At 46.6% G+C, this 14,710-nt stretch overlaps 1 protein-coding gene across 4 annotated transcripts in view; it reads left to right on the top strand.

Moving 5' to 3' along the window:
• AGAP1 (ArfGAP with GTPase domain, ankyrin repeat and PH domain 1) overlaps positions 1 to 13,958 on the top strand; it is a 1,166,515-nt gene extending 1,152,557 nt beyond the window's left edge. For 2 of the 4 annotated variants that reach the window (XM_078681379.1, XM_078681377.1), the window contains exon 19: positions 9,077 to 9,432. In XM_078681379.1, coding sequence (XP_078537505.1) covers positions 9,077 to 9,286 — 210 coding nt within the window. In that variant the 3' untranslated portion in view covers positions 9,287 to 9,432. Of the gene's footprint in view, positions 1 to 9,076 lie in introns of all 4 variants that reach the window. The other 2 variants (XM_078681380.1, XM_078681378.1) reach the window with 2 other exon arrangements.
• Positions 13,959 to 14,710: the final 752 nt, after the last annotated feature.

Genomic DNA, 14,710 nt, shown 5'->3' with positions numbered 1-14,710 from the left:
ACAGTGCAGACTTCGGCTCTGTGCCCTTTACAAATATGACTCAAAGTGCTTGACGAAGTTACTTTGTCGGGCTGTCAAGAGTAACTTGAAAACTCAAACTGCATTACACAGTAAGTAACGTAGAATAAGCCCAATGGCGCTACAATTTTAAAGAAGACTAACATTCAAACATGTAAAATAAAGGGGCCACCATATATGATACAACTAGAAGGTCAGGAAGTGTTTGCACCTTCTAATGTGTGGATAAGACCTCAAGCAATTCTGTTACATTTAGTAGCCATGCAGTAGACTTTAAAACAACATTGAGCCACATAGGCACTGTCTTCAATTGGACAGGTTGCATGTAATCTCTGTAATATTCGGGGGTCGTCTATCAGCTGCCAAGTGGTGAAGGCACCACCTGGCCCAATGGTTCAACCAATATGCACTGGGAAATGGAGTTAGAGTACAACCTCAACATCAGTTGCAATAACTAATGAACTAGACCATGCCAGCACCTGGATGCCCTCATGGGTGACAAGAAGTGCTCTACAAATCTATTGACTGAATAGCTCTTAGAGCATAGAGACTGGAAAGATGCTTTAAATTGTTCTGGGACTGGGGCGACCAGCTACAGGGAATAGCCATAACCCCAGTCACATGGGTGAAGAAGAAAGACCTTGAGGTCCTTCTGTTGCTAAAAGGGTGCACATAAGGCCTTCCCAAGGTACATAGTGTATTTGGAATGGTAGAGCTCACGGCATATGTAGACAGGAAAGGGTATTTACAGCTACTCAACACAACTGATCTTGAGATCCTGCAAGGATCTCCTGGCTTCTTGGTTGCTTGTTTCACTGACGTTACCTCACACAGGGCACATCTTCAGTCAACTGGGCCTTGTGCAGGTCTTCTTTCCAGTATGGGCCTCTTCCCCTGTCTACTGGGCATATCAGTTTGGACGGTCTCTGCAGCAGCTAGTTCTCCAGGACCTACAGCTTTTCCTGTGCCTTAAGGACAGTCCTCACCAAACAGTATGTCCTTAACAAAATGTCTGTCCCAGGACTGGTGTAAGTGCATCCTTTAGGATATCTACCGCTGGGCACCCCCCTACACCCAGGTTTGTCATACCCCAAGTGCCAGTGCTAGATTGTGCCCAAATTCTGTGGGCACCCCTACACCCAGGTTTGTCGTCCCCCAAAGCCAATGCTAGGTTGTGCCCAAATTAACCTGCGTGAATGTTGATAGATAAGAACTACATGTCAGCGACCGCCCAGAACCCCGGTGCCCCACCACCTCCTTTCGACCTGGTGGCAGCACCCCTTGGAGTGTCAAGGGTCGCAGATTTTAAATTTGGTAAAACAGGATGCTGTGAAGGGCCTGAAGTGTCCACCCAATCTTGACCTCAACTTTTCACAGGCCAGCATAGAACTACTGTTTGCCTCGGCGCCTGTCCGAACGGGCTGGCTTGGGCTGGCCATCGCCCTCTGTGGATACATGTAAGAACCATGCATTCACATCTATCTGATCCCACCCCAAAGTGGGTCTAGTAGCCTTACTACACCTGAATTCCTTGTCGTATTCCCTCCAAGCCGTGCCTACAAACTAGTCACACGCACATGTTTTCCTATTTTGGTAGCACACCAACTGCTCCCCCTCCCCCCGCATTGTTGGGAACCGTTCTGCCATGATTGCCTGAAAAACTGTGAAACCTCTCACCCAATTCATGATGGTCTCCTCCACCCTCTTCTTATATGGTCAATGCCCGCACTCCCTGGAATGTGAGCACTCCTTGAACCGTTTGCCTTCCTCCCTGTTATGTGTTTCTACAATTAACTCGCACATATCAAAATAAGCACCTTTCCACAACCCTTTAACGTCTGGATGTACGTGGCTGCCCAACTGATCAGGCTCTGAATGCACGTCCCCCAGACCCATGCTAGGCAATAGCTGCAAAATACCTGAAGGCGTAGCTTCTTGGAGGGGACGTAGAAGTCCGGCTGCTGCCGGCACTGTCTGCAGCTCACTACACATTTGTGAGGTGCCAACCACAACTGTTCCCTGCACTGCTGACCCACCTGTTACCCCTTCCTGCCCTTGTGTACCTGGCAGCATACCAATGCCATCCACATGCACCACCAACCTTAGCCCTTTCGACATGGTCGCCCTCTGCGACCCCTGCCTATGCACTCCCCAACAATGGTGCAGTCCACACGCCTTCCCTTGAAAGCCAAGGCAGCACACTGGTTAAACTTGCCACCACTTCCAGCTGTTCTGCCCAGCCCACTGGAGCTGCCACACTATTATTCCTAGTCTGTTCGCAACTGCCATTCGCTGTCAACTCCACCACTGTGGGGGAGCTGACCTGGCCATCTGATAGAGACGTCTAGCCGCAGGTTCCTTAACTTAGAATATTCTTCAGGAGTCAGACTGGTCCGGAAAACTTTGCATAGCAGCACCTCGGCGCGCCGGGGGGCGGTGTCGTATGGCTCCGCCCTGATGTCGTCCATGGACGTGACGTCAGCTGAGCCATATCTGCCCCGCCCTGAAGTGCCTACATTAGTTTTTTTTCTTTTTCTGGATCCTGGAAACCAGCAGTTCCTGGCCTACTTCGGGCCTCATACCGGAACAGTGTGCAATGCACTCTGGGTTCAAAGCATGTGAGGTCTGTGCACGTCAGATGTCCGGCACTAACTCGCACCTTATTTGCATGTGGTGCCTTGGTGTGCACCACGATTCTAAGCAATGTGGCGACTGTCAACAGATGAAGCTGAAGTCCCTTCGGGAATGCTGTATGAAGCTTTTGGCCGCACGGCTGTCCGGACCAGCTTCTTTTCGTCGCCGCTCTCCCTCTCCAGAGGGGGCTCGCTCCCAAGGCTGCTCCCGAGACTGACGCCAGAAAAAAGGTAAGCGGGGCCACAAGCGTCCACTGAGGTCCACCTCTCATAGGCGTGCCTCTGGCGCCCACTCCTCTCGCACAGGGTTAGCTATGGGCACCCGGAGGTCACCTCCTCCATACCCTCCTTTTCCAGGAGTTGGAGCGACACGCGCCCAAATTGAGTTCTATTCCCGGGCTCTTCAGGCCTACTTTGAGCCCCCTCTCTCCCTGGTGCGCCTTCGGGCCCCACAGAGGTTGGTGGTGCTCAGGCCGGGCCCTCGTCAGCGGATCATTCCCCGACCAGGGTTGTGTTCACAGACTCCGATTCCGGAGCCGAGTCGACGACGTTGGGCCGTGGCCCAGACCGTCCTGGTCGCTCTTGCACACTCTGCCAGTCAACACATAGCCCTGTGCGGCTTCCTGCGCGGATGGCGGAAACGGCGTCGGCGACACCGGGTTCGACACTAGGCTATCACTGCCAGTCCACGCATATTCCTGTGCGGACGGCGTCAACGAAGCCGAGCTTGGAGCTGGGCTCCATGTCATCCCACACCCAGCTCTAAGCCTGAGCTCACGTCTGGGGCAACGCTTCAGCCGACACCGGTCAACGCCCAGGTTGCGTCCCCAGTGGAGGCCGTCAACTCTGACATGGCGCCGACCAATGCCGCTGTTGACGCATCCACCGCCACCGGTGTCCACCCATTCATCGACACTGGTGCGCATTCATGGGGTTGACCTTCCTCAGGATTCCTCGCTTCTGTCTCCTCAGCGGGGTCGGGCGACGCCGGTCTCCGCTACGGCCCTTTCGGATGCTGCTGCTTCGCCTGGTCGGGAGCCACTGGTGCAGGTCCCTAGTGTGGCATGGCCTTCGAGTCGTTCCCCAGCCCCGCTTTTTATGGCAACTGGGAGGATTAGTCTACAACCATCTCTTGCGGATGGCCTCTTGTCCCCTCTTAGGGTGACTACTGAGCTAGGGGCTGTCTATGTGCATACTATCAACCAGGCAGCTGCTATCCTTTGCTTTCAGCCTCCTGTGGTACCCCTCATTCCTGAACCCTTAATGGATTTGCTTCATCTTGAGCCCATTACCATGGAGCTCTTGCTACCCCTTGGGGGCGTTTTATTAGAGGTACTGTGTGTCCCATGGGCACAGCCTTCTTCCGGGGTCCTGGTTGATCGGGCCATTGCTGGTAGGCACCGCCCTGCTGCTCAAGGCCTGGTGCTTCCGGCGGCTTTTGGGTTGCAGGACTCCTCAACTTTGTCCTTGCTCCCTCCCACCCAGGAATCCAGGTGGCTGGATGCATATGGAAGACAGCTTTTTGCTTCTTCTAACGCGGCCATTCGCTCTTTAAACACTACATGTGTGTTTGCACGGGCGTCCTCTGCACTCTGGGACTCCATGGCTAACCTTCTTCCTTCCCTTCTGGAGAAATTGCGCCCTGAGTTACTCCGTCGGGTCCTTCACAGCAAGGAAATGGCTCATTTTACAATCCGCTCCTCCTTGGATACCACAGACTCTGTGGGCCATGCTCTTGCACGGTCGGTGGCTTTGCGCCGTCATGCCTGGATGCGTGACAGTCGCTTCCCTGATATTGTTCGGGAGAGCCTCCAAGACATGCCGTTTAATGGGATAGGCCTTTTTGGGTCCCACGCTGACTATGCGATCTCCAGGCTTCTGTCCGGGCTGCCGTAATTCTGCCATGCCACTGGCCGATTGGCTTTTCCTCTTCGTTGTGGTCTTCCTTTACAGACTAGTTTTTATCAGAGGCAGGTTGGTGCCTCTATATTGTCTGTATAGCCGTCTGGCTGAGTTGTTTTTGTTTTCAAGTCCTCTGATTGTCTGTTTTGCCAAGAGGAACCCCCCCCCCATCTTGCCAGAGGTTAACCCTTGCCCTATGTGGGGTGTTGGCGGGTGGCAGGTGTCTGTCTTTGTCTTCGTACTCTCCTGTGGAGTTTCCTTTATGAGTATCCCTCTGGGGCTCATATACCTATCTTCTAAGGCGTCCTGCAGGGTCGCACTGCTCGGTTGTCTGTAAGTGATCAGACTCCGGGTCTGGGTCTATGCTCCGTAGTATCTACCTCACATGGCCTGGCATCTTCCTTTTGTCGTCTGGCTTTTGGTGCGAGCCCCTTCTGGGCTGTTCTCCGAAGTACGGAGGTGCTGTGGGCCTCTCTGTTGTAGGTTATTATGGCCTTTTGGCTTATTCCCCAACAGTTTTCACCACATCCCCGCTGCTTTCGCTCAGGGATCTCTATGTCCCACTAGCATTCTTAGATATGGCGGACTCGTAGGGACGGTTCGCCATGAACCCCGCTCTCCCTGGTGTCTAGGACCCGTGAGTTGGTCCTTAGTACTCCCTTGTTCGGCTCGTCTTCTTCAAAAATTGTCCTGCGAGGGAACATTCTCTCTCTTCTGGACTGACGGCAGACGTTGCTTATAGCCTGGACTAGTTCCACTTTCTGGATAACTGCAGGTACTTTTCAACGTACCCTAGTGTCTGGCTTTGGCCGGGTTTCAGCATCTTCTTGCGGCTGTTTTTGCCCCATGTTCTTCCTCATGGCCTCTGCAGCCCATTGCCTTCTTGTATTGGGCTCATCTCAGCTGTTCCTGCTGTCTTGCTTCTTAGTGTTCCTCCTGACCGCGTGTGAGTGTCTTTCGGGCTGTGTAGGGGCATCCTTTTAATGTTCTCCACATGTCTCACTGGCAAGGGTCTCTGCAGTACTCTTCTTCTGTGGTACGTGTGAGGGCGCTGCGCGTTCTCTCCGCCATACCACTTAACCAGTCATTTGAGTTGGTTTTGTTGACTCAAGGTGCTGAACTCTCTTTTCACGCCAGTGTCTTACTAGCTGTGTTTTTGTTCCATGTCAACCTGTGCTGAGCAGGGGTCAGTATCCTGCTTCCTTAGTATCTTTACAGGAACAGGTTCAACAGTGTTTACGCTGTTAGAGTTTGTTTTGGTTGTTTCAGTGTTATTTAATCATACTGAAACTGATCATCTTTTCATCAGGCAACTATTGAAGAGCCTACATTTTTAACATAGTTTCCACATGACAGTGTCCCAAGTGGAAAGAGAAGGGTAGAGGGAGGCTGTGATTTGGGTGGGGTAGTGAGGTAAAGTTTAAAAATGGTGACAGAAAATCATAGACAATTCAGGCGCTTACCTACGCACACCATTTTCCAAAGGGACATACCATTATACAGACTACTAAAAAGCAATTTTGGGACCTTTCTAACTTGTGAACCATTTTCTTGTAAGTACCATATATGCACGTTCTTAGAGGCCCCACAAAATACACATTTCTCCAGCTTTGAGCAGCTTGGTCACGTTAGGACAGTCTTATTAAGGTATAAAATCAGATTTCCTACAAAGTGATGCCATATGTAACTACCTATGTGTTAGATACACATAGTATAGTATCCTATTTATTGCCATCGTTGTATTAAGGGAGGGGGTCATGCCTCGTGAACCTGTATGCACTGACTTGCCCCTTTTGTAATCTGACTAACTTTATGCGAGAGCTATTGACTTTAGCAATGTGTTTTGGCCGTGTTGTACACTAGTTTGACTGCTGTTCAGCATGGCTCAAAGTTAGTGGAGTGGAATGGGGTAGATTGGCGTACAGTGGAGTGGGCTACATTTGGGGTTGGGTTGAGTGGGGTAGATTGGTATAGTTTGGAGTAGAGTAGAATGGGGTAGATTGGAGTGGGTTTGAATTGGATAGCTTGAAGTGGAGTGAGTGTCATTGAATGGATTGAGTGTCGTAGAGTGTAGTGGACTGTTGTAAAGTGTCTTATAGTGGAGTGTCAAAGAGTGAAAGGACAGAGTAGAGTCAAGTATTGTAAAGTGGAGTGGCGTGTGGGATATGCATGCTATGGTAGTGGACTGCTGTTACAGCCAGCACATTTTCAAAAGAAGTAACCATTACATTGGCAATGACATACAGTTTTACTGCGCACAAATAATGATGTCTGGCAAAAGGGAATGGCCTAATTTATGCATTTTGTGCCCTCTCAAAAAAGTTAAAGGTTCCATCTTTAAAGCCCATACTAGATATAATGGCCACCAAATTGATGCCGACAGTAGAGTACGCTAGCGTCGTTCTACACGGAACAGATGCTGAACTGTTGGATAAGATTCAAGTAAGAGCATATAAAAGGGTCCTTAAGTTACCGCAGAATGCGTCACCAGCCCAGGTGAGGTTGGAATTTGGGCTTATCCATCAAGGGATTGGAAGAAATTATGCATATGTCAAGAGTTGGTATAAAATCTGGTTGAGTCGAGCAAACGTTTTACACGATGCTTTGTGGCGAGCCAAGGAAGAAGATCAGCACTCCATTTATGGCCAGTTTTTGAAATCGGCCATGGAAGAAATAAAGTCTAAAGAACTTTGGGCACAGTCCCCTTCCTTTCCCGTTTTTCATAAAGTGGTAAATAAAACGGTGAAAATGCACGCATTATTAGAGGATAAAAATACATTTGCAAAGAGGTCGCATGCTTGGATGGTAATACAGTCTTATACAAAATTACATCCGGCAGAATATTTGAGTGCAACATACTCATTCTATCTAAAAAGGAAATTCATGGCCACCAGGTTTGGGTTATTACCAAGTTTAGCGGATCAGCTCAAATGGAGATATAATGGGCCTACATCATGTACACTATGTGGCGCCAAGAAGCAAGACCTTATTCATCTTATTTGTATATGCCCTGGCTTAAGGCAGATCCGGTTGTGGCTTTTGAAAAAGATATTTATTGAGAAAGGCATTAGGACTTGTAGAACCGCAATAATGAAGGGTTTGGACGCAACGGATTCCCGTCTACATTGTAGGATTAGGACATTTTTGTTACAATATGAACAGATAATGATGAATAAGGATAACAAAATCACCATGCCATTGATGGGGTAGTGTTTGGCAAACATTAATATGAACTGTTAGTAGGGACTGTACCATTGACTATAATAGTGGGACTAAAACAAGTAGCAATGGTACATCGATTTTATGGATTAGTTTTTTTAATGGGATTGTTTTGTTTTAGTTAAAAAGGGATTAACACTGTATATTTATGTATGAAATTATTTTTATATAATCTCTTGAAATCTTTTTTTAAGAAAAGGAGAATGCCAGTTCTTTCGATATTGTATGGTTTTTATTAACTGAAACAATAAATTATTCACTAGCATCCCCTAATCTGTTGGTTTTTTGATTGTACTCAAGTATTTGTTTCCACCACACTTCAGAATTACTAAACAAAGTGCTTCAATTGTACTTTCGTAATTCTGATTTAGCCTGAAATATCAGCACAGTTCATTTTTGTTATGTGCTAGAAAAAATAACATCCTCTCCTCTCACATGGCTAATCGACATGATTGTCACATAAATTCTCTCACTTTGAAGTAAGAGAAAGAAAAGTAAACACCATGCTCTCTCGGAAGACAGAGCCTGACATTTGACTTGTCTTTTAACACACAGCAAATGTGACAAGATGAGAACATGATTTAAAGGCCAGTTTACAGAAAACGAGTAATCGGAAGGATACAGTAAACAAGAATTTATTTTGGGTGGGATGAACTCAAGCTGGACAGCCTAAAGCAAATAAAGTCAGCAAATATACTTAAACAACTGTGAATTACAAACCACAAAGCCAATAGTAAGCAATGGCTGAAATACATTCCCAGGGAAGCATTCTGAATGCCCACAAGGAGTCATAAGCAAACCAGACAACTGCCCTGTCTGGCTTCAACCAAATAAAGGAAAGTGGACATTGTATTTATCAGTAGAGTTGTCTTCCTCGGCAAAGTCCTACTTTGCAATTTGTGAGTCAGTAAAGCAGTGCTTTCTCACATCAGCTAGACTGTACTATGGTAATAACATTTTAATGAATCTTTACGCTGTAGGGATAAATGGGTGATTAAATGTACATGAATAAACTTCTTCCACATAGCTTGTTTTATTGAATCAGATTAATATTTACTGGCATGAGTAAAAGTGTCCGTGTGTGTATGGTATGTAATAGAAAGTGTACACGTTTAATACTGATGTATAATATGTACATTGCATTGTTGTGGTAATCTTCCCATCTTGCGTAACAAAACAGGAATCAAATAGTGTGGAAGTTAAAGTCTGGGCACTGAGACTAGCTATATGTTTGTGTGTCTGGGATTTGACAAAAGCCCTGTTGTGATGTGTCTAACAGGAATCTTCTCTTTTTTTCCACATAGTATGGTGTGGACGTGATGGCTCGCGACGCCCATGGGAACACTGCCCTAGCCTACGCCAAGCAGGCTATGAATCAAGAGTCCATGGACATTCTTCTGCAGTATGGCTGCCCTGATGAACATTTTGTGCTCATGGCGACTCCCAACCTGTCCAGGAAGAATAACAACCGGAACAGCAGCAGCGGAGGGGGCCGGATGCCCACCATCATCTGACGCGGGTGAGCGTACCCATTGGTCTGCTGCATCGTCGAGGATGTCGCAAGGGAGGTCCACCTACACCCTCCTCTCACTGCAGAAGCTCTGGGCACTGTAAAGTCTTACAAGTTTTGCCCCCTCCTTAAGACATCCATTGTCCTGCCTCTTGCTCCATTTCTCAGTGCCCTGCCCCTGGACCAATGCCAAAGGGGCCAGAAGGAGGCGGGGTAGGCCACAGAACCCTTGGGATCCAGGAATCCAAGAAAGGGATTGTGGAGGACTGAAGTACCGGAAGCAGCCACACTACCTGATGCCGTGGCTGAGGAATGGGACCATTGCACGTCCTCGGAGAGCTCTCCACACGAGCAGGACCTCAGGGGAGGGAGGGGGCCTGGGAAGGCGAGCGGGAAGGAGCGCTCAGAAGAACTGGCAACTTAACTGGCAGTTGAGCATATCAGCACATTTCCCTCTTCCTAACGAAAGCCTTGGCTCTCGCTGCCTTTCCAGTACAGCTTGACGGCATACATCACAGACGAGTACGAACCGTGGCAGCTTTGAGGCTCCTATGATGGTGTATGTCAAATCAGTTGCAGCTAATCTGTCCAGGGAGAATACTGGCTTCATTACACTCCGCATAGCTGAGCTCCTTCAGCCTTTACCGTGGTTTAATGGAACATGATTACTCATCACGGACAAAGAAGCACATTAGCCGAGTAGGGTAGTTACCGGGCACGCTCCGGTGATTGCTCGGATGTGATTGCCATACTCGTCCAAGCCTCATATTATCCCAGACATGTCCTTCGCAGCCCTCCTTCCTCGGTTCACTCTCATAACTCAACACTGAATTCGCGATTCTCCAGCGAGGAGAGCTATGGCCATCGGGGTGGAAGGGGCATGCTCCGTCCACTCCCTGTACCTCAGGCCCACCCTGTCACACCCAGGTACAAAGCAGACAGGCATCGTCGTTGAAGCTTCTGGGTGTCACACAAAGAAATCAAGGCAGCCAGTGAGGACGAAAGAGTGATTGGCACTACTAACAAAATAAAGTAATGTACTAGAAGGCTTCTGAAGGGCCATGAAGTGCAAAAGGAGACCTCCTTGAGACTGAGGAAAGAACTGTGCACACAGAGTAAAGCATTGATTTATGTTAGCTGGGAAATGTTATTGTCTGGATTATGTAGTAACACTAACCTTCGCCCCTACACAGCACGGATGAAGCAGGTGGAAAGCAGATGAGATGCCGGACTTTTTTTTTTCTTTGGGGGGGGGGGGTATTTATTTTGTGTAACGAGAGGGAATTTATTATTAAAAATGTTTTTAGCAGCATTGTACTTTAGAAATGCACACGACTGACAAGGAGGGGCCACATTTCCGTTTATAATCGTAAACCAGATGGTACTGGAATATTTTAATTCTGAGAATTATGTGAACTCTGGGCACTGTGACATAAAAAGTGAGCATGGGAGCCGAAGGAAAATGGAGGGCTAGTGCTGGGGTTTGTACTCTTGTTTCAGAAATCTTATTTCATTAACCTGCTTCCACGTCCCCCTGTATTTTTTATATTACTTAACCATCGAAGACATTAACCCCAGGACGCCTGTTCACATCAAACTTAATTCTTTTAACCCAGGGCTTTTGTGGATGGCATCAGCATGTGATTCTACCTTCAATTTCTTTGTGGCTTTTGGCTATTGAAAGCATTTCTCCCCACAATCCCACGTCACAGTTTCATCTTTGAAAGGGAATGAGAACGATGTATTTGAGATTTAAGAAAATTATATATATTTTTAAGTAGTTACACTAACTGGACAGAAAAAAACTATGGCACAGCGTGTATCAGTTTTATGCCCACGCCATCTTCCCTAGATGTAAGTGGGGTCGAGCCGCCTTTTCGTTATTTTATCAAGTTGCTTTTATTTTCTACATTGTTGCCTTTTCAGCTTTGCACCCTACTACGCTCTCTTAGGAGCCTCCATTTTGTGTCCATACCGAAGCTTTTTCCCAGGCAGGTGTAAGGTCAGTTTTCTTTACTATCGATCTATCCCAGCAGCATGTGTGCAATACCAGGGGCTGCTTTCTTAAGGTGTCATAAAGTGACAGCAAGTGTCACTTCAGTGGGTTTATTAAAACAGCTCTATTTTTTACTGTTACATCCTAGGTGGCTGCACCTCTATCCGTCCAGCTCTTCACAGAGTAAACAGCACTTTAAAGGGTGCTTTGTCACCTTTCTGTCCTGTTCGTTCTACGCTGTGTTTAAAGGGAGCCCCCCCATATATACCACCAGGAGATAAAGGGCATCGAAAATGAGCAGCAAAAAGTTTTCCACCGTGGCCTTGGAAATAGTTGTCCCTCCCAAATACATTTTAGGGAATAGTTAATTGTGACACTGAAGCATTATGTTGCCTTCCTAACGCAAAACTGGAATTTGAAGTCCCAGTTGAGTCCCGTTCAACCCTTCCCTTGTCCATAGATCTTAGTGTAACACATCCTTGCAGCAAAAATATTTCTGTCCATTACAGTGCCCGATAAGGTCATTATCACTGCTGGACATTTCTTACAGAGACATGTGTGTCCGACAAGTGTATCATCACTGCTGGGACATTTCTTACAAGGACAGCAGTGCCTGATGATGTCGTTATCACTTCTCTAACTTGTCTTATAGGGACAGTAGTACCTGTCAATTTTGTCATCTCTGCTGTGACATTTCCCAGGAGTGCCTGACCTGGCCGAAGATTGCCAAACTATTTTTTATTCAGTCTGAGATAAAGATTGAGGTGATGAATGGAAAAGCCGAAGGAATGGCTTCCAATGGCCCTTCACTACCTCAATCCAAGTTCCAGCGAGTCATGGGTCTTCTGGGCTAGGATTCATGGAGGGAATTAGCATTTAGACCAACGTTTTAATAATGTTTGTTCCAAAAAATAGTTATTTTTCTTTCTCCAAACCCTTCGCTGCATATTTGAAAAGGGAAGGCAGATATTAGTGGTTATCTGAGCGTCGGCTAGGCTCCTATTATGCACTGCTCTGACACTGGAGTTTATTATTGGTTCCATTGTCTGTTCATGGGACGTTTAAAAACATCACCCATCTACCAAGGGTTTAGCAGTGTGCTTGTAGCAAATCATAGTTGCGGGAAAGAGATGAGTGACAAAAGGGGGAAGAGTAGACAACACTTGAGTCTCTGAAAGGAAACCAGACACGTTAATATTTGTAAAAGGTGGAGATGCGTTTTTTGAGAGAAAGGGATGTTATCAGCTAGTAACTTACATGCTACATACATTTTTTCAAGCGTCCTAAAATGGATCTATCGTATCCCCCACTTTTTCTGTATATTGGTTTAGGGTGGCCCCAGCTTGTGTTTCCATAAATGTGTCACTATCGGCCACTTTTAGTTCTTGGGTTGCACTTCTGGAAAACTCTTGGTTCATTTTTGGGAGTGATTTATTTTCCCCCGCCGTTATTTAAAGAATGGGCTTATTTGGCGAGTCTTATGTACAAGCCTTTTTGTAATCTCTTCCCACCTGGGCATTGGATTTATGACATTTTGAGCAAATAACTTCTTTGCGCCCAATTGAATAAAAGGTCATATGCTGATGACATCACACACTAGATTTTAAAGCACTTGATTTTGGTTTACTGATGATCTTGAAGTAGAGCCATGGTCTGCATCCCAGCAATTTCTTTACATCTCCACTAAACACTCCAGCAAAGAAAGGTAGGTTGTATGATTTTGAATTTTCTTGTAGATGGTCTAGCACTCCCCTTCTGACCATCTTAGAGAAGTGAGAGTACTGGTCTCGCCTGTAGTGTGAGACCATTACCAATTCAGAGTTTAAATGGCAATATGATGTGTTTTAAGAATTGGATGTTTTTTTATTTTATTTTATCGTCGAAGCAGAAAAGTTTACCGAAAAAGTAATGAAAGTGTAACCTTCTAAGTTTACAACCTCATCCAGGGCACGGGAGAAAGCTGAGAACAAAAGCACATCCCTGGCCTTCAGGGTTTAAAATATATTATCAATATTTTGTACCAATAAAATCCATTATTTGGGTTACGTGCAACTCTGCATGAGCAGAGGCTTTGACGCTGTACATAGTGTGTTGCGATAAGACATGACACTACATGGCATGCAGAAGTTGGGCAGTGCTCCCTCGATTGCCTCTCCTTTGGTCCTTCAGCCTGCACTCCATGCGCTGGCTCTTTGACTTCACCACCCCTTTAGGTGAGGTTTCAGCCAAATGCTGGTTCTGCCCTCGTGTTCTGGATTTCGGCTTCCAACCCATGTAAAAGAGCAATACCACATGCCGAATTCAGTTACGGTGGGTTCCCTAAAGCACAAGGCCATTCCATCTGGCAGCCGAGTGCTTGTTCAAAGTTGGGCCTTGACTGACTTTTGAGGTCCTGCCATTGGATGTGGATATTTTCAGCTAACCTAGATTTCTGTATTAAACTGTGTGTGCGTTTTTTAAAAAAATTCCCATTTTATTTTTTCGTTTTTTTTTCCAACCAACAATGGAAGTTCCTGCCCCTTCTCCCAAGGTCAACTGTGTTTTTTTGTTTTGGTCACATTTGTGATTGCATCAACTAAGTTATACAGATCTTTTTGTATTGTGTCTTTAGATGATGATACAGTGTGTATGTAAAAAAAACAATAAAAAGTAATTATTTGAATAAAAAGTTAAAATGAAACTTTTCTAATTTTGCGTTTTTTTCTGTACAGACTGAAACTGGAATCTCATATTCCTGTTCTCGTCTTACCTGGGGTTGGTGGAGCTTGTTGATTATTGTATAGCTTGCGCATTCTATATAGTCAGTGGCAGTAGCCACTAAATAGTTAAATTCTGATAGATACATCTGCCAGTGGATTCCTCACCTTGTGAATATCCCCCTTGCGTCAGCAACATTCGGAAATTCTTTTGTAGCTTTGCGCCGACGTTGACGACGTCATAGAGGCACGGCATCGCACGCGACTCCGCTGACGTCACCGACACTACAAGAGGCCCTCGCCGGCGTGATGACATCAGTTCCCTTTTTTTCCGCGTCATCGACGCTAACGGTTTCGGGGAATCTCAGTAGCTATCTAGTGACTTTGTTGCCTTTATCTTCGCTTTTCTGCTTCTTTGTTTCAACACGATGTCGACAAAGAAGACCGGTTTCAAGCCCTGCAGGGAATGCGGGAAAATTATGTCCATCACGGACCAGCACGAGGACTGCATATGGTGTTTAAGTTTAAGTTCTGACCATGATGTGGATGGATGTTCATCTTGTCGGAAGATGAACACGAAGGCCCTGCAGGAAAGAGAGACCAAACTTCTGGTGGCGAAGCTGAAGGGTGACCAGGGAAGAAAATCTTCGAGATCTCGTTCGAGAAGGGCGAGGTCGAGGTTGAGGTCGAAGTCCAGATCCAGATCTCGGGGGGAGTCGACTTCGAAGTCCGCTTC

The sequence above is a fragment of the Lissotriton helveticus genome, chromosome 3_1 (genome assembly GCF_964261635.1).
Source record: "Lissotriton helveticus chromosome 3_1, aLisHel1.1, whole genome shotgun sequence".
NCBI lineage: Eukaryota > Metazoa > Chordata > Amphibia > Caudata > Salamandridae > Lissotriton > Lissotriton helveticus.
The sequence above is the reverse complement of the archived record's forward strand: the minus strand, read 5'-3'. Positions and strand labels throughout refer to the sequence as shown.